Consider the following 24533-nt stretch of genomic DNA (forward strand, 5'->3'; position numbering starts at 1 on the left):
GGGAAAGGGGGGAAGTAAAAAAAGGGGGGGGGGAAAGAGGGGGGAAAGAGGGGGAAAGGAGGGGGAAGAGAGGGGGAAAGGAGGGGGAAGAGAGGGGGGAAAGAGGGGGGAAGGGGAAAAAGAAGGGGGAAAAGGGAGAAAAAGGGGGGGAAAAAGGGGGAAAGGGGGGAAAAAGGGGGAAGAGGGGGAAGAGGGGGAAAGAGGGGGAAAGAGGGGGAAAGAGGGGGAAAGAGGGGGAAAGGGGGAAAATGGGGGAGAGGGGGAAAGGGGGGAAAGGGGGAAAGGGGGGAAAGGGGGGAAAAGGGGCAAAAAGGGGGAAAAAGGGGGGAAAGGAAAAAAGGGAGGAAAAGGGGGAAAAGGGGGGGGAAAGGGGTAAAAGAGGGGAAGGGGGAAAAAGGGGGGAAGGGAAAAAGGGGGGGAAGGGGAAAAAAGGGGAAAAAAGGGGGGGAAAGGGGAAAAAAGGGGTGAAATGGGAAAAAAAGGGTGAAAAGGGGGGGAAGGGGAAAAAAAAGGGAAAAAAGGAATTGTACTGAAATAAATACAATATACTAACAGAGTGCATTGCTGTTAATACAAATAGTCTGTTGTGGTTTTATTCTCTATTTTTACGTCAGCTGGGGAAAAAAAAGAAAACATTAGTGCAATGTTGCAATTGTAAATGCAGCATGGCAACCTACACCCCTTAGCAGTACATGAACTCCTAACAGATCCATCTGGAGTTTACTGCTGTTAAGTAATTTCTGTTGCCCAGCAGCTTTCACATCCTACACATGGATGCCCTTCACTGCCTGTTTGATACTTTCCAGCAGAGCTTTGCATTCGGGGGAATAGTCCCGTTCCAGATTGCTGTACATGTCTGTGAGTGTATTTACATATGCTTCGAAATTCTGCTCGCTGATTGGCCCCTAAATGAAGACAAAACAGATTATAATTGTAGGAGAGAAAATTAAGGGCAAAAAAACCCCAACCCCAAACACGTAACCCCAAAGCATGGAAAAGGCAGCGATATGGCAGCCGGGGAGAAGCCGTAAGCAGGGCAGCCATCCAAATGAATGGAGGGGTTGGAGAAAGGAAGGGGCTTGCATGTGCTGGGGGAAACCACACACTCTCCAAGCAAGGAAAGGGATTGGAGATTCTATCACCAGTATAACTTGCTTTTTGATTGTGGCCTGTTTGGCTCTGGGGTTGCGGCTGACATCCCTCTGACTGTCATCTCCTAATTTCCCAGCAGCTCTCCTGAAGTGGGGAAAGGGGACTACAACTCTGGGTTTGACATGGATTTGCAAGTGAGACATCGAGGACATGGACCTTCTCAAAAGCTCCACAAAAATCACCTGTATGAATCAGGTCAAAGTTTTGTTCTAGGAGCAGAGTGACTACAGATTCTCTTTGTGCAGGGTGGAGCATGGGGAGCTGGGGAAAAGTCCTCACTGCACAGCCCAGGGACACCGTGGCTGGCTCAGACCTGTGCCTGCTATCACACAGATCCAGCATCTCTGCAGAGGAAATTAGGCTAAAAGAGCTCTCTGCTAATGCAGCTCCAGTGCTCCTGCTGCTCTCTGAGCTTGCTCATCTGCTTCAAGTGCTAGCAAAACAGTCTCAATGAAGGTGTGAAGCTGCTGGCTGTGGTCTTACCATCTGTGGAAGCTGAATGTCAGCGAGGCTGGAGATGAGGGCTTGGCTTAAGCCAGCTAACTCCTTCAGCAGGCTCTCGTTGTTCTGCTCTATGAGTTTGTTCTCTTCTTCTATTGTTTTCAAATTGCTCTCCATAGATGTGATCTAGAAGACATAGGCAGACACAAACACACAAACAGTCCTTTGGCAGTGTTGTAACTGTGGTTTGAACCCAAAAGGGCAGTTGTGTGACAGAGAGAAGGGCTGTCACGGACCTGAGGCCCAAGTATAAGTTCCTTTAGGACAGACATAACTTCACCACAGAATATGCACAGCAAGGAAGCAGTTGTATTTGCTCTGAACTGATGGATTTTGCTGCTGGTTTACAGAGAAACCTTGTAGTAGTGAGGCACTGGAGGGTGCCCTGTGGCAGCAGGAGGGAAATCAGTTTGGGTGTGTTGGGGGGCAGGTCACTGTGGAGCTTGGATGAGAGTGTAGCCTCAGGGCTGGCAGAGGGAAGGAGAAAGGAAGCTGATGTTTACATTGCTGTCCTGCTCTTAGGGCATCCCTGCTGATCCACCACAATAGCGAGGTCCTAGCTGTTAGCTGTTGTGCTACTTTCCTGCCCCACTCCTGGGCAGAGGGCAGGGCTGTGGGCTGGCTGTGATTAGTGACAGGGATGGCAACAATGAGAGAAAAACGGAGTGGAAAGGAAATCAAGAGGTTGAGCATACAACCACCCTTGCGAAGATGATCTCCGACCAAGAGAATGCAAATTGGGATTTAGGAAAGAGCAGGGAAGAGCAACCAAGGTAGAAAATATATCTTGAGTGAGAGCCCAGGGAGTATAGGCAGCCCCAAAGGCTTATGTGTCAAAAGCAGTGCTAAAAAACTAAAGGCAGTGATGGCAGGGCCTCATTGGCTGCTACTCAGCTCCTCGCCCCGCGGCAGGACAGGGCAGAACCAAGGGCTGCCACTCCTGTTCCTGCAATTGAGCACTACTTAGATGTCTCTGGCTGTGGCCACTTTACTTTCCTTCCCCACACACTGTCACACGTCAGCTGTCCCCAAAGGGAGGGATCTGTTTTGCCTGCCTGTGATCCCACTAGTGCCTCCCCTGTGGAAGCAGCCTGACACCCATCCAGGCTACATGAAGAGGAAATGGGGTAAGCCATGCAGGGGACACATTGCTTCAGCTGTAGTTCAGCTCGGGCTTTGCTGGTCAGACTGCCTTCACCAGGGAGCAGTCTGAGGAGAAGAAATGTGACTGCCTAAATTGGGAAATGTCTCTGCAAACAGCACACTGATCTCCAGAGAGAACTGAAATATGTGTCATGACACTGAACATCACCACCCTCTCCCCACTGCAGTGCAATTTAGGGGGGATATCCCCACCTCGTCTGCAGTGTGAAGCCAGATTATTTAGATCCAGAGTAGGCAGCATAAACCTTGCCCTTATTTACACCGTAAATGCAGTGGTTTTTGCAAACCCAGTAATGAATCCACAATACAAACTCCAGTGTGGAATGAATATGGAGGGGTATGGCTATACTCAGCTTGGATTAGAACAGTTTTGACTCACATTAAGTTCCTAGATTCCTAAAATACTGAGCAAGCTTCTGTCCTTGCTAAGACCCAGACTGCCCAGATGAGCTCCCAGGTGCACAGAGGAGTCTCTGTAGGGATGAATGTATTCAGCTCACTCTGTAGAACCACTGTCAGCGTAGTAAAGCCAATTTAATCTCTCCAGCATCCAAAACAATGATAGAAAATGACTCTTTTCCATAGCTCCTGTCAAACTCATCTGCTACACAAATTAGCTAAAGGCATCAATTCTTTACCAGGTGTTGCCTGAAGGCAAAATTCAAACTATTTGAATCAATGACAGTGGATGAAATGAACTAGGCATCTTTTCTTACAGAATACAGGATTAACCAGCTTGGAAAAGACCTTCAAGATCATCAAGTCCAAACTATCAACCAACACTACCTGACCAACTAAACCATGGCACTAAGTGCCTCAACCAGTCTTATTTTAAACACTTCCAGTGATGGAGACTCTTGGGTACACATAAGAAGAAAGTCCACTAGCATTAAGAGTTGGAGTGTGCTGGTAAGATGCAGTATCCTCCCTAAACCCCACAGTCATGTGATTCTGCACAGTTTGGTCAACAAAGGTTTGATCAACAATGGAAAATTAATGTTCTGTTTGGCAAACATGATTTTTCTGCTTGCCAGGATTACCTCCTAACTGCCCTGATTTTGTCATTCGCCAGGTCTTTGAGGACAACCCCCAGGAATCTGCTGCTTCTTTGCAGAAAACAAAACAAAACAAAGAACTTTGGGGGAAAAAAAGCAATGTGTAGGGTTTTGGTACTTGGAAGTGCCACAGAGTGAGAGCAAAACCAAGTGCACAGAGGGATATCTGTGTTTAAGCATAGCATTTGCATAGCATTTCAATTATTCATTGTGCTTAAACACAGCACAATAAAAGGCAAAACTTTCATATCAGTGTCCTACCTGGGTTTGAAGTTTCATCATGTCAGCTTCAATTTTAAGATTGGATTCATTTAGTTCTTTTATTTCCTCATCCAAGTGTCTGATTTCTTCATCACTCTCAATGCCTGCAAACAGTTGGAATATCAATATCAGATTTAAAGTGTCCATGTGCAAGTGGGTGCATGATTAATGAGCTGTGTCATCTGTTACTGAACAAGAGGAAGATAGGAACAAGATTGGAGATTACAATCTTTAAGGAACAAGATTTTGTTCCTTAAATTGCCTCTTACTTTGCTTTTACTGTCAAAATTGTTTCCTAGCTGTAAATCATCCACATGAGCTGAAACATAGAAGGGACTCTCTGAGTCTTTGTGTCTCACAATTCTTTTTCTCCAGTGCAATGTACAACTACAAGCTGGAGGGTACAGAAAGGAAAAATTGCCCAGAAAGAGGAAAGTTTGTTATAAAACATGAGGGGACATTTACAATGTGGGGGTTTAATTTCAAGAGAAAGGTATCAGCAGTCCTTCTTCAACAGGGAACACCCCAGGAAAACTTCTCCGCTAACATAACTGCTGACAGTAAGCTCATCTGTACTTGCTTCTGATCTTGCAAGAAATTCTGTGGGGGCAAATCTCTGTGCAGAATAACTTCAGGAAGTGCAGTGAAATGTAAATAGCAGCAAAAGGGAAAGGGTTAGGAAGCTAGCAAGCATTACAGGAAAAAAAAAGGGGGGAGAGGAAAGGTGGAGGAAAAAAATTAAAGGAAGGCTTTTACATCCTCACATGTTAGCAAAGTAAAACACATCCAAGTCTTTAATGAAAACCTTGTCCTGAAAAACAGTGAGCAGCTAAAGCTGCTGGCAATACACGTTCCTCTTTCTGCTCAGGATCACTCTGAGACCAGCTCTGCCTTGAGATTTGTGCCATGGTTGTTGCAACTGCTTTACAATCTAAAGACCTGAGCAGAGTCTACTGGGGAACCAGCTTGGGAAACCTGTACACAGCAATCCCTACCTCAGTGAACCAAACTCATCTGCCCAACACAACACGGCTATTTTCCTCAGCAGCTGGAGTTTTAAAGACTAAGTTCCCTGAATCCTGGCTCAGTGCCCAGCTGTATAATAAAGCAACTTGTATAAGAAAGGAGGTTCCTACATATTTCCCCCTGTGCCTATTTGGTAATTGCTCCTTTCCACTTACTACCTGGGTTAGCAAAACTGTCCAAGTACTGCACAGAAGAGAACCCATGTGGTGTTCAAGTTAAGGAAAGGAACCAATTCCTGCACACAGCATTCACCCCTCCTTACCACAGTGATCAGATAGCTACGTCCTCCTGATCTGTAACTAATAGTTTATCAGTAACAACAATATTAGAAACATATTTAAAAGGGAAGAAAAAAAAAGTCCTCCTGATCTATAACTAAGAGTTTATTAGTAATAACAATAGTAAAAGCATACCCAAATGAAAAAAACAATTAATGCTATGAGATGAGATGAGAGGAAATGAGATGAGAGCATACCTTCAGCGTTATCACAATGCAAATTAGAAGATTTTTATAATCTCTCATGCAAAGAATTGTGTTATTCAAGATTTGTTATTGCTGGAGACAACTGAAAGGAGCGAGAAATTAATGCCAGAATGGCATGAGGGGGCACAAGTATAAATGGGAGTCAGGGCCCTTCCATCTAAATAAATGTCATCATCTTTTACAAATCTCCTTACCACCACTTGCTTTAAGCTTGATAGTCATTAATTCTTCCGAAATTTTGCCCTTTTTTATGGCTTGTGCATTCAGAGGACATCCAGACAGGCTGAAAAGGATAAGGGAAAAAAAAAAAAACCACAACAAAAAACACAACAAAAAAAAACACCACACAACATTAGTACCCACTTGAAAATGGCAACAATCCTTTCAGGCAATATTATCATGCACTCGGACAGACCTCTTGTACCTAAGGTCACATCAGTATCTCCATTATAGCGTAGCTTTGGGCAACGACATAACTCATAAAGAGCCATTTAACTGTATATTCCAGCTTGGAAATTGGCCCAGAAACCTCAACCTAGAAGTAAACATCTCTTAAGCATATTTTAGAAACAATCAAAGCACTAGTGGCAGCTAGCACTGAGTTAGGTGAAGATGCATTTTACAGAGGTCTGGAAGTTCCAACACTTCCGAAGGAAAAACCCCTGAATGGTTTTAATCGAGGGCTTGTTCTCCAGGGGAGAAAAGCAGATCTTTTAAAATGGCAAGTCTACTATCCTAACCAAAAATTACTAAATCAGGTGATGCAATGATTTCCAAGGTGCCCAACTATTGCATCGGTTTGTTGATACATAATAATGATCGATACAATAAGTCTGGGTATTGCCTATAGACTGTAATAGCCTTTTGGAATGGGTCTATTATATAGTCAGTTTGCTTTTAACCACCCCTCACATTAAATTACATTTTGCTGTTTCAAAGCTTACAATTTCATCAGCTGGTAATTATCTGAAGCAATTTTTATAGCCCACTAAAGGGCTGAGATGAATTGTGCTGTCTTAATACTATCTTTACAAATAATAAAGAAGAGCTCTCCATATGCTGAAAAACTGGTAGAAGGATTTTGTGTCTCCATGTAGCTGAGTAAGGAGTGAAGGAACATTTTCTTCCATAGGAAAGTGGTTTGGGGATGGGTTCACAATGGATTAGTTCAAAGTTTTAAAGGGAAATATGCTAGTTTGCTACTTTTCCAGTCCTAAAATGCTGCTCTATCTCTGTCCAGAGCAGACAACTGGAAGAATGGCTCTAAACCATGGGTTAAACTTGTACGATTTCAGGTGTGCTGGGGAAGGGTGTCATATCACAAAAATGCATTTGCTACTTCATTTTAACTAACATGACCTTGAGTGCAGGACAGACATCATCTGTAGTATGAGTTGGAACCAGCTAAAAACCATTTATGTTATATCCTAGAAGTTATCATGTTTTAGGATAGGATAGGATAGGATAGGGTAGGATAGGATAGGATAGGATAGGATAGGATAGGATAGGATAGGATAGGATAGGATAGGATAGGATAGGATAGGATAGGATAGGATAGGATAGGATAGGATAGAACAGAATAGAGTAGACTGGAACAGAACAGAACAGAACAGAACAGAATAGAATAGAATAGAATAGAATAGAATAGAATAGAATAGAATAGAATAGAATAGAGTAGAGTAGAGTAGAGTAGAGTAGAGTAGAGTAGAATAGAATAGAATAGAATAGAATAGAATAGAATAGAATAGAATAGAATAGAATAGAATAGAATAGAATAGAATAGACCAGACCAGGTTGGAACATTGCTCAGCATGAGTTGATTAGCCCCAATTTACTGCAGTGTCATAAAGAATACAACAGGGGATGTAGATCAGAAAGGATAACATTGGAGTGTGACTGAATTTGTTCAACTCACCTTGGACATTTTTGTATTGAGGAAGTAGGGTCAGAGTGTTAGAAAGAAAGCAAACAAGGCAAGGAACCCACACTTAACTCATGTTACAGACAGAAGATCAGACTTTGCCAGCTATTAAGTCAGATTTTATAGCCAGATTCTTTGGGCAATGTTGGTTGTACATGGCCAGGTTATTCTAGTGCTTTCACAGAACTGTAGTGTTCATTGTCACTAATTAGTTGTGTGATTCCTGCTTTGTAAGGACAGGGATTTTTTCCCTAAGGACAGTAATATTTGTATAGCTTCAGACTTGTGTAATCCACATGAGTTCTTCATGTGTGGTTCTAGCTATTTAAATACAAAGTGTATGAAACCAGCTTTTCCACTAGCAGACAAAAAATGAAATGAATGCAGACATTGCTTTGCTAAATCTTTTTTTTCTGGTGACATTTCAATGCTATTTGTACTTTCCCTAAGAGATGTACAGATATAACTGCATATTTGCCTAGGAAATCACTCTATTCAATTTTAAACCACATAGAAACTGTGCTAATCTGAAGAAAAGACCTTGGGAAGTCACACTGCAATGGGAACATCATAAAAAAAGGTAAAAGTTGATCCCAACTCTCTGCAAGTTATTCTGATCCACGGTACTTCAGCTGCAATGTAAACTATGTTGTTACTTTAGAGACTTCAGCACAATTTATTCAGACTGTGACCGGGCCAGTGGCCAATTCAACAGTGGAATGTTAAGGAGAAATGAAAAGAGAAAACACAAAGTTATACCTTCTGTGGGTGACAAAAACATTATTAACATGACCCAGCCCGTTGCAGCCTGGCAAAGGACAGTGTGGCAGCTCCTGTTTGTTCAGTTTCCAGGATAGTGAAGACCCATTGACAGGACTCTCCTTCTGTCTCTTGGCAGCCAAAGGACAACCAGAAGCAGTGCGATGAGAAGTGTATTTACCTGATATGTGACCTTGGCCATCACAGCCTATCACTGGACATCTACAGAAACACAGCAAAAGAACCCCCATTTTCACTGGAGAGAGCAGGCAAAGAAAGTCCCAAGAAACTCTGAGAAAAAAATTCCAGCTGCCTGTGCCACTTTGGGTTAATGGATTAAGACTCAGTCCCTGGAGGCATGCTATACCTGAGCATCCAATTGATGTCAAGCTGAGTCAAGGAGGTTCAGCTGACTTTGAATTTAGACAATTTAAAATGCAGTCATACAGCATTAAAAATAAACCCCACCAAACATTATTTAGATAGCATTTTACCAGAAAAGAAAACAGGAATTCAAGCACAGGCAGTAAATCACGCTTCTGCAAGCATATGGAAAGTCAACATTTGCTGCTCTCTATCTTGGCTTTTGGCATGAAGCAGGGGATGGGTTCCCCTGCCTCCAAAACTTGTATCATCTCATGGAAAGCCTTGCAAAGGAAGGTCTGGGATATTTTGTGCTACTCAGTGTTGTGCAGCCTCTCATAGATTATTAGCAAGTATTAAGAACAACGTTGTGTGAATCTCTACTGAGTTTCCAGTTATCACTTTAAGAGAAATTCTGATTTATTTATAGAGGCAAGACATGAGATATACACATATTTAAGTTCTCTGGGACATATTTTGAAGGTGCCACTCTGATTTAATTAGCTGAAGATAAGATTTCACTACAGGCAGAAATAATTTGTTTTCCTTCACTTTGCCAAATTTTCCAACCCTGGGGCACTTTGATAGCACTGTTTAAAATAACTGGACCACTGCAAGCAGCTACTGCAATCCTCCCGCGCTGTGCAAGCTCCAAGCTGATGGATTCCACCAGCTTCACTAGAAGTAGAAACACTTCCTTTAGCTCCAGCTCCAGACTATTCTCACATGGCTCAGACTAACCAGAACATCTTGAGCATGTCCAGAGAAGGGCAATAAAGATGGTGAAGGGGCTGGGGAAGGGGTCTGGTGAGGAGCAGTTAAGGGAACTGGGATTGTTGAGTCTGGAGAAGAGGAAGTTGAGGCAAGACCTCATTGCCCTCTACAGCTCACTGAAAGTGACGGCTGTTGGTCTTCTAGTATCAAGTGAGAGGACAAGAAGAAATAGCCTCATGTTGTGACAGGGGAGCTTTAGGTTGGATATTAGGGAAAAAAATATTTACAGAAAGAGTGGTCAGGCATTGGAATAGGCTGCCCAGGGAGGTGGTGGAGTCACCATCTCTGGAAATGGTCAATAAATGTGTGGGTATGGCACTTCACAACATGGTTTAATGTCCATGGTGGTATTTGAGTCCAGCTGTATGGACACTATGAGTCCGTATTCCTAAGGTTGGAAGGGACCTCAAAGATCACCAAGTCCAACCTGTCACCACAGACCTCATTACTAGAGTAGAGAGGACATTACTGCCCACTAGCAGGCTTGAACTCAAGACCTTCCCATTAAGGGTCTAATGTGCTACCAACTGAGCCACCTGAGGGGGTCAATGATCTTAGAAATCTTTTCAGACTGAAACAGTTCTATGATTCTGCCTTCTATGATGCCTCAAGTCCTGAGGTCTGCTAGACTTATATTGCCCCTCTGCTGGCTTAGTACTCACTTAAGTTCAGGGTCTTCTTTTTCTTCCTTGGTAGGAGTCACTTTGATACCTCCTTTCCTGGCACGAGGACAACCAGACAAGCTGAAAGAAGCACACAGAATAAAAGCCACCTCTTTCTGCTGCTGCTGCTTGCCGAGAGCCCTGAGCGCTGCAGCCCCGTGCGGTGGGACAGATTTTACCTTCTGTGGGAGGCATAGTTCCCCGTGACGTGGCCAGAGCCGTCACAGCCAGGTGTCGGGCACCTGCAGAATAACACAGGCAGCTTACCAAACACAGCTTCAGGGCTACACAGGAAACACTGTGCACCTCCTGCAGCTTGTCTAGGGTGGAAGAAAGAGCAGCAAAGCTTTGGTTGAATAACTAAAACCAGGTTTTGGTTGATTTGTCTTTCCTCATTTTGTTTGTGTAAAGAACAGACTCCTTTCACATGCTTTTGGGATTTTAGCACCAGAAGTTTAGTAAGGTATGGGAACTAGATTGGATGTGATGTGCAGATTAAATTAGTTTCTAACACTGCTTTTGCCAAACAGTTTTCCTTGTACAAAACCAAACCATACAAAGGGAAATAAATAAATAAAGAAAAAGAGAGTTTGATATAGATCTATTTGTAAATTTACTGTTAGGTGTTTGTTTGCTATTCTTCTGATGCTTTCAGGTACAGATAGAAATAAGCACTTTGCCAGTGTTTACAGAAGGGGAAGCAGAAGCAGAGAAGCAGTTTTACTTTTGGGCATCAGTAGATGAAAGCCGGAATTTGAATTGAGTAATTTGTATATTCTAGCACCGTAAGCACACAACAGGAGCAGATCTTTCCAGCAGCAGCTTCAATTGGGTATTCAGTTTGGCAATCAGATTATGCTTATGCCTCACAGTTAAGGGGTTTCTCTGTGTGTGCAGCAAACAAGCCTTTTCAAGTATGAATGTTTAATACTGAAACATCCATAGAATGAAAAGAAACAAACCTGCCTGTTGCTGTGTGTTTGCCAGTGGACTGGGAGGGCTTCTTATTTGCTGGTCATACATGAAGAATGTGCTCCAAGAGCCTACTGGAGTTAGTAGCTCTTTCCACTGGCTTCAGTGGGGTTTGGAGCAGGACCTTACTGGACGAAGTTTCCATATAAGAAGTCCAGATTTACATTCCATTTAAGGTTACTGTGTTCCTTGTGGGAGTTTTTGGGTTGTTTTAAGGGAAGAGAAGCACACCTTAGCACACAAAGCAGCACAAACACAAATATTTACCTTTAGAAGCTGTGCCAACCATTGCTAGGTTTCTGTATTACACGGCACAAAGTTCTTTGCTAAGCATCCCTAGGGGCCTTTTGAACACTATGATTTTTACAGAGAATCAGAATTACAGACAGAGCTGTGCCAAGTAATCTTGTACTGAACCGTGAAGGAAACTTGCATTGTTCAATACTCTCTTAAGGGTCTCTGTTGTTACTGAATCTTTCTGAGGTGAGGAGATGAGTGGTTTCATCTAGTGGGCTGCCATGGAAAACATCTACAAATAGAATTGTAATATCACATCTGAGTATGCAGGTGTATCTCTTCACTGAATATTTACAATTCTATTTCTGTGAACAACTAATTTGTCAGGAATCTGATTTCTTTTGGACACAAGCAAAATGATTCCCCGATTGAAGTAGAATTCAGCAACTCATTTCAGCTGAAGGAAAGGGGACATGCTTTTCTTTTTAAAAGACCACGTCAAAACACTTCATGGTGACAATTTCTGAGCAAAATATTTTGGCAGAATGACATGCCTCACACTGACAGCAAAGGTAGAGGTGTGGGTTGCAGAGTGCCAGATATGCTTGACTATGTAGAGCACTAAAGGTTGACCTGTCTGAGTGTGGGGCAAGGAGCAGATGTCTGGAGAGTGTGAATGCTCCCACGTAAATCCAGAACACCTGCCACACACTATGGATATTAATTTGGGCTCCTTGTTTTATCAGATGATCATAGATAGAAAGGCTATCTGCATAGACTGGATTTTAATTCAGCAAAGCTCTCTGTGGAAGACATTCAGATCGTGAGCCTGAGAGTTAAGGACTTAGAAAAGACACTGAACTGAATCAGAATCTCCCCATCCACATTTACTACTTCCATCAGCAGTTAGATTTCACAATCAGATTAGAGTCTGAAGTGTATTTGAAGCAGATTTGAGGCAGAGATATTATCCATACTGATGAAATGATAAGATAATATTTCAGGTGGACTACTGACAAATTGGCAAGAAGCTTCACTAGCAAGACTTTGAAGCTTGACCCCTGGGTTGGGTTTTCCCAATATCGATTATATCTTTGTATAGATTATGAACTTCCACAATACAAAGTACACCAGCAATGTACTGCCCTACAGTCAGCAATGCTGTGGACCTTCATCAGCTTTTAACTGGCAGATGAGTTTGAAATGATGCTCAGGGAGTCATCCTCTGTTTTGGATTCCAGTGTAGATCCAAGAAAATCAGATTTGCTTTGGAGGCCCAGGGCCTTGGGAGCTCAGCCTGAAAGATGTCAGCTCTCATGTGAGTGTAACTTACAGATTCTGAATTTTACAATTCAGCAAGGTTGGGTTTGTTGGTTCTTTGGGATTTGTTTTTTTATTTGTGGTATTTTTTGGTTTGGTTTTCCAAGAAAAAAATCTGTCAGTGATTTCACATGGAAATTCCTGCAACTGTGCATTGAACACCTATTTTGCGCCCTTCTCCAACAGCCCTGCTTTGTCTTCAGGTTGATGAATGACACCTACATCTAAAATTGATACACTGAGCTGCAGATCCAGAAGCATTTCTGGTACTCTTATTCCCCAGGAAGCTCACAGGGATGATTGGATATGAACTGTAGTTAAGGCAAACCCAGAGAGATCAGCTGAGAAAAGCACCGACTGAAATACGTCCTGCTCTCTGTGGAATATGGATCAGTATCACTGTGTTGTGTGAAACCTAACTAGAGGAACCAAAAGAATTCCTCCTAAAAATCGACATTTATGCACTTCAAGAAGCTGTCTAAGGATAGAGCTGACTACCTAGTCCTGGAAGTCTCTGAACTCTTTCTCAAGTACACTTTTAAAGTTCTCTAAGGTCCGACAAACAACCTGATATAGAATAGAATAGACCAGACCAGGTTGGAAGAGACCTTCAAGATCATTGTGTCCAACCTATCATCCAACACCATCCAACCAACTAAACCATGGCACCGAGCACCCTATCAAGTCTCCTCCTGAACACCTCCAGTGATGGTGACTCCACCACCTCCTCGGGCAGCCCATTCCAATGGGCAATCACTCTCTCTGTGTGAAACTTCCTCTTACCTCCAGCCTAAACCTCCCCTGGTGCAGCCTGAGACTGTGTCCTCTTGTTCTGGTACTGGTTGCCTGGGAGAAGAGACCAACCTCTGCCTGTCTACAACCCCCTTCTTTAGTGAAACAGAATAACCAGCCACAATTATCCCCTGCAGCTTTAAAATCTGAGTCATCATCACATTTAGCATGTTTTAATTTGACCACCTTACATTGCTCTGTGCAGCAAGAATTTGCAGAGGGAAAAATTTCTTGACTCAGACTCAAGGCTCACTTTCTGAACAGATCTTCCTTATTTCCAAGCTGCAGATCACATGGAAGCCTTGTATCTTTCCTGGCTTAGACTTTCATAATTGAAGCCAAAATCATATCTTGATTCTGGCAAATGAAGCACGAATAACATTTGGAAAAAAAAATACACAGCTTTCTCATATCCATGCCTAAGTACATGAGGGCACTTTCATGGCCTGATTCAAGGAGCATTTGTGCCCTCTGCTCATACAGCAATAGTGAAATTAGCTGTTGATATCACACCGCCGTACCTGCGCAAGCACCACGGCAGGTTTTGGCACAAGATTTCGTCGCGCTAACGCTGACCGAAAGCAGGGCTCGGTTTGGAAAAAAAAATCACCTGAACAATGCTTGCAGGAAGCTAAAATAAGGTGGTTGCATGTGTGGGAAATAATTTTATTTAGCCCCTTTTCCCTTTTGCAAATTGTCTGTGAACAGATTTTGATTTTTGCTCTTTTTTCGAGTTAATTGAAATTAAATGCGGAGTGCGTGAGGCAACATATTTCTGTCTGTGAAACGTTCATGAACTTTGACTTTGTCTTTCACAACTCACTTATTATACATGGCGTACAGTGTGCAGTTTGTCATTTAAGTCATATGCTGTTGCTCCTCTTTCCTTATGGCATGACCAAAACTCTAGAAGCTTTAGTGGAAAAATAACCATATTGGTATGCAAATTTCCTTATTCACACATGAATATGGGGAGGGGAGGGGTGCTGCATGAGGAGCAACTATTCAAAATATTTGTGTGAGTGTCTATGTATGGCAGGAAGCCAATAAAAGCAGGGACAAATATATATGACTCAGCACATGACTTCAAATTTGTCAGCATTTTCACGAGGCAGCCCCTTGCTGATGGTGCTGCTCTTCCCAAAACAAACTGAACCTCAATTTTCTACCTTTGAATCTCAGTGGTGGAAAAAAAATTGAAGCATTGTGCCAATGTGTCAGTTTGTCTACTGGCTTTGGAAGCCACTCTCAAACAGTTGCCCCAATTAGTAGCCTTTTTTTTTTCTTGCCTGTTTGGTGCTTCTCCAGTGGGTTCAACTCCACAGCTACCATCAGTTCAGCATTTTGTTTACAATTCAGGCTAAAGGGTGAGACCACTAACATTTGATCTGGTAAAGCTGACTTACACAACACAGAATTAACCAGGTTGGAAAAGACCTTCGAGATCCAATCTATCAACCAACAGCATTTGAATGTGCTGCCCAGGGAGGTGGTGGAGTCACCATCACTGGAGGCGTTTAGGAAGAGACTGGATGGAGTGCTTGGTGCCGTGGTTTAGTTGATTAGATGGTGTTGGGTGAGAGGTTGGACTTGATGATCTCAAAGGTCTTTTCCAACCTGGTAAATTCTATTCTATTCTATTCTATTCTATTCTATTCTATTCTATTCTATTCTATTCTATTCTATTCTATTCTATTCTATTCTATTCTATTCTATTCTATTCTATTCTATTCTATTCTATCCAATCCAACCTGGTTAGTTCTGTATTCTGTAAGCATCTAATTAACTAAACCATGGCACCAAGTGCCTCATCTAGTCTCTTCTTAAACACTTCCAGTGGTGAAACTTGTGACTAAACACTGAGTCAAGCCTAAACGTAATCGCTCCTACTGTTAATACCATTAGAACAGCATAATAGAGCCATGATCAAACTTTATTTCCTTCTAACTGGACTAGGCATGAACCCAGAGGACAGAAAAGGACACTCACAGGATTCTCCCCTTTTTACACACATCCATGAGTTTTTCCAAGCCATCCATTATGGGATCCAATTTACAAGTTGCCGAGGGAAAGCTATGAAAGAACTCTAATTATCCTTTCCTTTCCCCCACATTCTTATTGACAAAGCCAATTCAATAAGTAGATGACTGGTTGCCAGTGCCTCTCTTGACTACAGATTTTTGAAATATTCATATGTCCCTATACATCTGTCTATATAGCAGAGCTTGCACAGCCCCTTTGTAAGTGACATTTCATGGTGAGAATTATGCCAGCACAAAAATCAGATGACTTGATGTCTGCTTCAGTGACATTAAACTCATAGTATGTGGTAGTGAATGCTAAAAAATTATTTTCAGGAGTTCTGGTCTAATTTTCAGTGTTTTGAGTGGGGTTTGTTTGTTTGCTTGCTTGTTGTTTTGAACTAGATTTATTTCTAACTAACTAAATCTCATTTATTCTCACTGGATCAGGCTGAGTTATTTGCCAGGTCAGTCTTAACACATTAGATATCTTCTGTTTCTCTCTGATTCACAAATACTGTGAGAGCAGTTTCTCTCCTAGACCTCACTTTTTTCTTTACTTTTCTTTGCTTTCCTTTTCTTTTCTTTTTATTTTTACCCCTCAGGTCCTGGTTAATTCATGGAAAGGCAAGGGTACAAAAATGACAAAGCCAAATGGAGAAAAGGAAGCTCTGTTTCACTCAAAAGCCTTCAAACCAATTCAAGTTTTGGACAAAGGTTTGCCCCTAGCTCAGAGCAATTGAAGTGAACCACTGCATTACTGTGGGGAACATGTTGATTGAAGGTAAATAGCAATAACATTTGTTCTATTATCAATACTTACTTAAGCTCCTGAGAGTTAGCAGCCATGAGGGATTTTAATGTCTTGTCAGCTAATGGGCACCCAGAGACACTGGAAACGAACAAGATGTGAAATATTTTACTAAACATGAACTTTTTTGGTTTTCCTTTTCTTAAAACATCAATCTTCAAGCAACCATTTGTGTTAAAACAGTAACCTCCAGACAATCTGTGACTTACAAGGGGGGAAAAGAGAACCTCAAATATTTGCTCTTGGCAAAGGAGGTGCAGGCATAGCAGGCTGTGGGTTTTAAAATGCTGGGAAGATACAGAGTCAGAGCCAAAGGCTTCTAAGCCCCTGTAAAGCTTTTCATGGGGAGGCAGAGGTACACAAAGTCCTTCATTTATGTTGCCTCCATGAAGGTCAGGTAGAGCACCTGGCCAAGTGGCTTTGAGAAGGCAGAAACTGCTTCCATTCTGCTCCCAAATGGAAAGCCAGGCAATGATCATTACAGTTCCCAGGGACTGGCTGCTGAGTTTAGGCTATTCTGAGGAAAACATTTAGCAACCTCAGATTCTCAGCTGACTTTGGATTTCAAAGCCATTCATAGAGATAGCTGTAGAAACAACATCTAGTATCTCATGAGTCTGTACAGAGTGCTAGGACACTGAGGGAAATGAAAACCTTCCTAAATGACTTCTCTGCAGGTCTCAGCTAAGACAGACAACAGCAGCATGTGCTGCTTCACTCCGCTGGTCTACTGAGACCTTCAAAAGTATAACCAACCCAGGAAAAACAACCACAGGGATTATTCTTTACCAACTGCTTTTGAGTATTTATCTGTGGTTGCTACAAAAATGTTCAAAGAAGCCAACAGGTACAAGTAGCTGCATGTCCTGCTTTAGGCTTCCTGTTAGTTCTTACCTGCGGTGTGAGGCATAGTTCCCTGTTACATGACCGCTGCCATCACATCCTGGAGTTGGACAGCTGTGCAAAGAAGATGCAACGAGAAATTAGAGTATGAATAATACACCACTTAGCTCAGCCTGCCCTGCAATGAGTTGGGTAATGATCCCAGGGCAATCACATTCATCAATATACATCTCAACACTCTCATGATGCTGTGGGGAACTAGCAAAGTTTGCATGAGATCTCCAGTTTTCAATTACTGCTGAGATGGGGGGTAAAAGGGGGGTTTTCTTTTTTCTATTTCCTCTATGCAAAGCATAAAAGCCCTTACTTTTTAAATTCATCCAATGTGAAAGCACCCTGCCTTGTGTAGATTGTTTTTTCTTACATGTGTTCTTGAAAAGACAGTTTTGGTAGTGGCACCAAATTTTGACAGCAATTCATAAGTGTTAGTGATGAAATTCTGGTTTTTACCTCCTGTGTAATACAGAGCAGAGAACAGCAATCTTCAAAAAAAAAGGCACTTTCTTTAGAAACACATCCAAGCTCTATTTGCTGACATAAGTGGAAAAAAATATAGGTTACAGTTGCTCGCAGAGCAATCAGCACAGAAGTTTCCCAAGATGTTTCTCAGCTATACTGAGAAGCGATGCAAAGGTGGTGTACACTTAGCACAACAAATGTATGCCTTTATGCCAAGAGATGGAGGGAAGTTCGAACTTGGAGATGATATTATAGCTTCTGTTCTTCCTCAGTCATAGCACTGAGCTTATTTATCAGCTTGGGATACAGTCCTCTGCAAGAGGGAAAAAAATATCAGGGAATGCAATTTGTGCATGAGGGGGAGAAATAGGTGAATGAAGTGTGCCTTTCCACAGCATCCTGCAACAGTAACACCAGCCCTCCAGGATCATCTTAGACAGGGCTGTGTCTTCCTTCACTGGGCCTGTGGGTAAGAAGGGTGTGCAGAAACTGTACAAAACTTTCAGCTGGTGCTCTGTAGTAATGAGTATGAGGCACCTGAGATCCTCAGCTGGCTGTTTTCTCTGAGCTAAGAGTCTTTTCAAATCTGTAAAGAAACCTTAGGGAGACATCAGCCTCATTTTCACAGCCCAGTTCAACCTGAGCAATGCAGTTCTGGACAGGAGAACTGACTTAGAAAAACAGAAAGCATGTGCTAGGAGGTGGCATTTCTAAACCAGTTCACTGCAGCTGAGCTGTGTCAGAATGTTTTCTTCTGCAAGTGCATATGCCATTTTAAAAACTTCCTCATGATGGAGCCACCTGTATTGAATTGTTCTCAATGTGATCACAGAAATGCAGTCTGTTCCCTGTATTACCTATAGGCTATTCTGATGAATTAAAACTGCTTCTTATTTAACTCTCTCAACAGCTACATTTTGGATGCCTTTTGCTACTCTCTGTGTGAAAATAATACAATAAAACAGCTGTAAGCTGCTCATTGCCCCTGTAAATAATCTGGAAATTATTCTTTAGGAGACTAGAGAAGCATTGTACAAACAGAATCACAGGATGGATGTGGCTGGAAGAGACCTCAGTCCAATCCTTGACCCAGCACTGAAGAGTCAACATTAAACCATGTCCCTAAGTGCCAGTGCTTGAACACCTCCAGGGATAGTGACTTCACCACTACCCTGAGCAGACCATTTCAGTGAAGAATATTTCCTAATATCCAATCTGAGCCTCCCCTGGTGCAACTTGTAGCCATTTCCTCTAATCCTGTTGCTGGTTACCGAGGAGAAGAGGCTGGTCCCCCTCCTCGCTCCGACCTCTCTTCAGGTAGTTGTAGAGAGCGATGAGGCCTCCCCTCAGCCTCCCCTTCTCCAGACTGAACACCCCCAGCTCCCTCAGACATCTTAAAACAGGTCAATATCACAAATGAATAAATATTAACCAAAAACAAAAGCCATTAGTCTTCACAAACAAACTTGCTGTGATTTTTGTATGCATTTTGGTTTTGAAGAGGCAAATCAAACCTGACCTGTAAGAATTTAGGTCATGAACTGCAACTGCAGATACAATGTGGAGAGCAGACAACATGCAGTCTGCATGAGGAAAGAATCACTCTTCACAGCAGCTTGCTCCAGGGAAATGTAGACAGGAACAAATCTGAATCAGTGCTGCTGAGCCTGGGGAGCGGGACACAAGGTGCTGGGATGTGGCTACACTACAGATACACTGCACACTGTCACTACTAAGTCATGCAAAGTACACTTGTCTGGAGAGACCTACTTTGGTTTGGGACAGAAAGAAATTTGGTGTAAGTGAAGGCTAAGTCCTAGCTGACAATTACAGAAAAGAAACTCACTCTATTGATATCAACATGGTGTTGATGTGAATGCAAAGTGGGTTTCCCAAGAGCCTAGAGGAGTTTTTAAACAGTTATTAGTATTATGAGCTGTCTGGGACAATTTTACTGAAGGGGTTCTGAACTGGAACACACAGTGCTGCATAGAAATATTTAATGGAATTATCCTGGTTTTGACAGCAAAGGGTTGGAGCTTAAGGCAGAGCAAGTGAGTCTGCACTTGGGAAAAGAGAGTATTAGCCTGTTCTCCCAGAGGGTGAGTTTGTGTATCCCCTGGATTTTCAGCAGGACAGAAACAACCAACTCTGCTTTGAAAGAGCAGATGAAGGACTTGAACACAGCTTTTGTACAGCTTGGGAAATCCTGGGGCAACTTCTATCTTGTCTTTTATCTTGTTATGAACTTTGCATGTTTCCTATCTGAGAAACCCCCAGTTCCCTGTTTATCTGAGGAATAGAGTGTGGTACTCAATGTAATGTTAGTCATTACTCTGCCCAGACCCCCAAGACCTACCCTGGCTTGTTTCAGTCCCAGACCTCAAGTCTACTCAGTTGTATAGACAACAGGGAACAAACTGCTGCTGTGAACTATCCTGCAAGTCTCCCTACTCAGCTCCCACAAATCTGCTCCAAACCAGTACTCAGAACAATGGTGTGGTCAGTTGTCAGCAGGGCAGGGGGCAATGGGGCATTTTGTGTGACTCACGTGATGAGTTCCTTTTTGAGATCTCTTGAATGGAGCTTGGGTTTCGGGCTTGGTATGGAGACATCTCCTGGGTACTTCTTTTCCTCCATATTTTCTGGAGAGCTCACTGGATCTTTCTGAAATATTAGATGAGAATGTGATTAAAGGTTTCCCTCTTTGAGGATTCCCATAGAATCAACAAATAAGTTGCTGTGGCAAGAAGAGAATCTCTTGGCCAATATTAAATAAAAAAAAAAAGCAAAAAATCTTAAGAAATGATGGAGAGAGAGGAGGCCAGTTTAGTGCCTCAGACTTTTAAAAGTGCTGTGTATTTCTGAAAGTATTTCTAAAGGCAGATCCTGGTTTAAAGCTGCGCAGGGGGAAAGTGTGGCGTAGATGTACAGAATTCTGCTAAAGGCAAAAGAAAAACACACAAAGAGAATAAAAAGCAGTTGCTGAATACATAGAGAACCAAACAGGACTTCCATAATGAAGGGAAGTGCAAGTACCTCACTGAGTTTTGAATAGCTTTGAATAGCATAGAATAGCATAGAATAGAATAGCATAGCATAGCATAGCATAGCACAGCATAGCATAGCATAGTATAGCATAGACCAGACCAGACCAGGTTGGAAGAGACCTTCAAGATCATTGTATCCAACCCATCAACCAATCCAACCCACCTAAACAACTGAAGCGAGTGTGGCTGCAGTGTGAATCACAAATTTACACTCATGATTACAACCCCCTGTTGTGCAGAAGGAGAGGTCTGCAGGATGGAATGGCTTGCTAGCTTACCCCAAAAGCAGAGCCTTGTTAAAGTAAAAATCGTAAGAACAAATCCATTTGGAAGTTTCCTTAGTAGCAGGCTGCTAAGGCTAGTTCTTGATTTCTACTATTAGTAGATTAACATCATCACTGCTACAGTGCTACCTGATGGATGCATCATGAAGATTCTCTCCCTTGGGAATCATTTAGGAAATCCAGAGTCCTTAAAAGCAATTACATTTCTATTTTCTCAAGAAAATCTTCTTTGATCACTTCAACATTGCTTGGTTGATGCTATTCTGAGAATGAATATCTTCAATTATTATTGTTTTTATGAAGGGTAAGTATTTCCTTTCTAGGGGAATGCTTTGTGGGTATTGCACCATTCAAGAACTCTCCAAAGCCTATAGCATCAATTATCAAATCTCTGTTAATCCCTTCTGGGACTTCATGTTGGTTTTGAGACTCCATTGCAATCCCCAAGTAGATATCACCCAGAGATTACTGCCTGCAGGAGCTGGAACTGCTGCCTGTGGTTGAGAGGAGAATCTCCCAGGTCCTGCTAAACTCACGGGGTTAGTGCCATAGATGCTCTGGGCTTGTGCAGCTGCTGAACATGCCAGGACAGAGGCACAGGGATGTCTGCAGAGTTGTTAACACAGAGCAGAGGGCTGAGGAGAATCTGGACTGAAAATGGAGATTCTGCCTAACGGGCTTTGTAAGCTCTGTGGGGGTGTTTCTTCTGATAAAGCTTCCATATGGTCCTCAGTTCTGGCAGCTCATCTTTGCCTGTTTGGAGACTGGATCCTCAATATGACTTCCTTCTGCTTTCTGGTACTGGCTACCTACTGCCTACTGAAACTCACACTACACACACATATAGAAACCATGCCACGCTAGTGCTGTATCAATTACTACTGATTTTTGCAACCACATTTGTGGGGTTGGTTTGTTTGAGAATAATCTCATCAGCTGCAAATACAGAAAGCAAAAATGCATCTATTCAGCTTTTCTAAGCACTCTGCAAAGTAATTATCAAATAATTATTTAAAAAAAACCCAAACACACACAGACCAAAAAAAAAAAAACCCAACAAAACAAAACAAACCCAAACCCAGTCCTGACTTATTTCAGGCTTTTAGAATTTTATTTCCAAAGGAAAACTTCAGATGAGGAGAAATAGAGAAAAAAATCAAAGATGTAGTTAAAATGTGAGTAAAGAAAGAATAAATAGTTGAAAGTCCTCCAAGCACAGAAACTAAACCACTAAAAACCAAAAGGGGAAAAATGAGTGCCAGCTTTGTTAAAGATTCAGGAAGCTCAAAACAGTTTTCCAGCACTGAGTTAAATCCTGGTTCCAGTGGCATATGGTATGGGGATTCGAGTTCCTGACTCTCCCTGTCCACAAGTGCTGACCTGTCTTTCTTACACACGCATTAAAGCAACTCCTACAGGTATCATCACCAGTGTAACTCACTGTGAAATCAAAAGCTCCCAAAAGAAACAACAAAATGATCCTCCCAGTTGCCAGCTGGAAGTGTTCAGAGGTCAAAATAACTTCAAAAAAACAGAGGTAAGGTTGTTTCCAGTTAATGTAATGGAGGTTGAAGATGACTGGCTTATCACTTTCCTCTCTGCCAGCTAGCTCTGATAAGCTGCATCTGTATCACTGAGCTGAGAGTCACAGAATCACAGAATCACCAAGGCTGGAAGAGATCTCAAAGATCATCAAGTCCAACCTGTCACCATAGACCTCATGACTAAACCATGGCTCCAAGTGCCACGTCCAATCCCTTCTTGAACACCTCCAGGGACAGTGACTCCACCACCTCCCTGGGCAGCACATTCCAATGGCTAACTCTCTCTCTGTGAAGAACTTTCTCCTCACCTCCAGCCTAAACTTCCCCTGGCACAGCTTGAGACTGTGTCCTCTTGTTCTGGTGCTGTTTGCCTGGGAGAAGAGACCAACCCCCTGCTGGCTACAACCTCTCTTCAGTTAGTTGTAGAGAGCAATAAGGTGTCCCCTGAGCCTCCTCTTCTCCAGGCTAAACAACCCCAGCTCCCTCAGCCTCTCCTCATAGGGCTTATGCTCAACACTGCATTTCTAAACACTTAGCATATGGTTTGACTGGATGCTGTGTAACATTAGCCTCTTCTACTTCTTCTCAAAGGTCCAACTGGTTGGAGCCTGATGTAGAGGATGGTAGAAAGGCTACTGTGGCACTCCACTGGGCTCTTAAACTGCATGGGTACACCTTGGATGCACCTGCAACAAAGAGCAGCTGTAGCTGTTTGTGCTGCAGGATCTATTAGCATTTACATATAGAGAGCTGGTGCTCTTTATTTTGAATGAAAGTTATCTTTTGGTCATTTGCTGGTGCTTCACCAAAAACTGGTATGTGTGAGTTATTCATCATGTCACTGTCTGATACCTGCTGCACAGGGAGAAGTATGTACCTCAAGGCTTAACAAAAAACTACAGCATTACAGATCACAGCTTCATTAAATGGTGTTCCACCAAATCCTTTGAGAAAAACAAAGATTGCAAGATGAAGGTTGACTTGAGTACATCTAAAGCCACCACCATGACTGGTGATAGAGGGTTTAGAACTGCACTATTCATATTGTCTCTCTTTGAAAGAATAAATTCTCTTCTTCAAATCTTAAATATTAATTCCCCTGACTTCCTGTGAGTTGTAATTTTGTTGAGCCTATAAGCTGCACACACACCTATTTAGACAATGGCATGATTTCATAGTAGCTCCTCTTCTGAGATAGAAAAACATCATCTAAGGAGGATCAGAACAGAATACAATTTGTTTCCTAGTTAACACGCCTTAATATATTTTCCAGGAATGAGGGAGACACAGACATGTAAACTGGTGATTTCCTCAGCATTGGCTTAGCACCATGTGGAACACTTGGTAGTAGCCTAGCAGTGTGAAATCTTCAAATGGGTAGGAGCTGCAAGAGGCTGAAGACAGTGCAAAGGGAATGCAGGCAAAGGAATTACGAAGCTCTGCCTTTCTAGGATCTTACATCGTGTGGCCCAAAAGAAACTGTGTCTATCTGAATTGAGTAGGTCAGACCTAAAGGACAAATATTTTTTGGTCCTTTGCACTTAGGACTGAGTGTAGAACATCAAACCTTGGCTTGTGTGCTTCCCCAGAGATTTAGCTTCAGAGGGAGAGATAATCCTTTGGGAAAACACTTTTAGCACTTCCCACTTTTTGGTCTGTTAGGTGGTGACCATCACAGCTACTCAAGTCCAGCCTTTTGGTGCATAATTTTCTCCTTTCCCATTCGAACAGATTTATCAGTAAATGCTATTAAAATGCTGAAGAATTCCAGACTAAAAGGAAAACAAAACCCAAAACCAACCAAACAAAAATACAACCCAGGAAACCCAGGCCAAGCAGTGCAAACAGCACTACTTCCTGCAAAGAGCATGTGTGTATTCACGCACACCAGAGAAAGCAAGCAAGCAAGCAAGCAATGAAACTCCATTAATGTACAGATGGAAGTTTATATTGATTTCAGCAAAGACCAGAACATAATGGTAACATGAATAACAGATAATAGCATCTGGCACTTTTAA

General features: G+C 42.4%; 1 protein-coding gene across 8 annotated transcripts in view; it reads right to left on the reverse strand.

The window, feature by feature from the left end:
* Window positions 1–291: 291 nt before the first annotated feature.
* Window positions 292–24533, reverse strand: part of ST18 (ST18 C2H2C-type zinc finger transcription factor) — a 172366-nt gene continuing 148124 nt past the window's right edge. For 4 of the 8 annotated variants that reach the window (XM_068166700.1, XM_068166702.1, XM_068166704.1 and 1 more), the window contains 10 exons: window positions 20189–20304; window positions 17170–17232; window positions 16288–16356; window positions 10302–10364; window positions 10123–10203; window positions 8324–8545; window positions 5838–5926; window positions 4134–4237; window positions 1636–1779; window positions 292–905 (listed from right to left, as the gene is read on the reverse strand). In XM_068166700.1, the coding sequence (XP_068022801.1) occupies window positions 765–905; window positions 1636–1779; window positions 4134–4237; window positions 5838–5926; window positions 8324–8545; window positions 10123–10203; window positions 10302–10364; window positions 16288–16356; window positions 17170–17232; window positions 20189–20304 (1092 nt within the window). In that variant the 3' untranslated portion in view covers window positions 292–764. Of the gene's footprint in view, window positions 906–1635; window positions 1780–4133; window positions 4238–4402; window positions 5927–8323; window positions 8546–10122; window positions 10204–10301; window positions 10365–16287; window positions 16357–17169; window positions 17233–20188; window positions 20305–24533 lie in introns of those variants that run through there. The other 4 variants (XM_068166701.1, XR_010990871.1, XR_010990870.1 and 1 more) reach the window with 4 other exon arrangements.

Source organism: Melanerpes formicivorus, unplaced genomic scaffold (assembly GCF_026170545.1).
Source record: "Melanerpes formicivorus ecotype bairdi unplaced genomic scaffold, bMelFor1.0.p_v2 SCAF_105, whole genome shotgun sequence".
NCBI classification, from domain to species: Eukaryota; Metazoa; Chordata; class Aves; order Piciformes; family Picidae; genus Melanerpes; species Melanerpes formicivorus.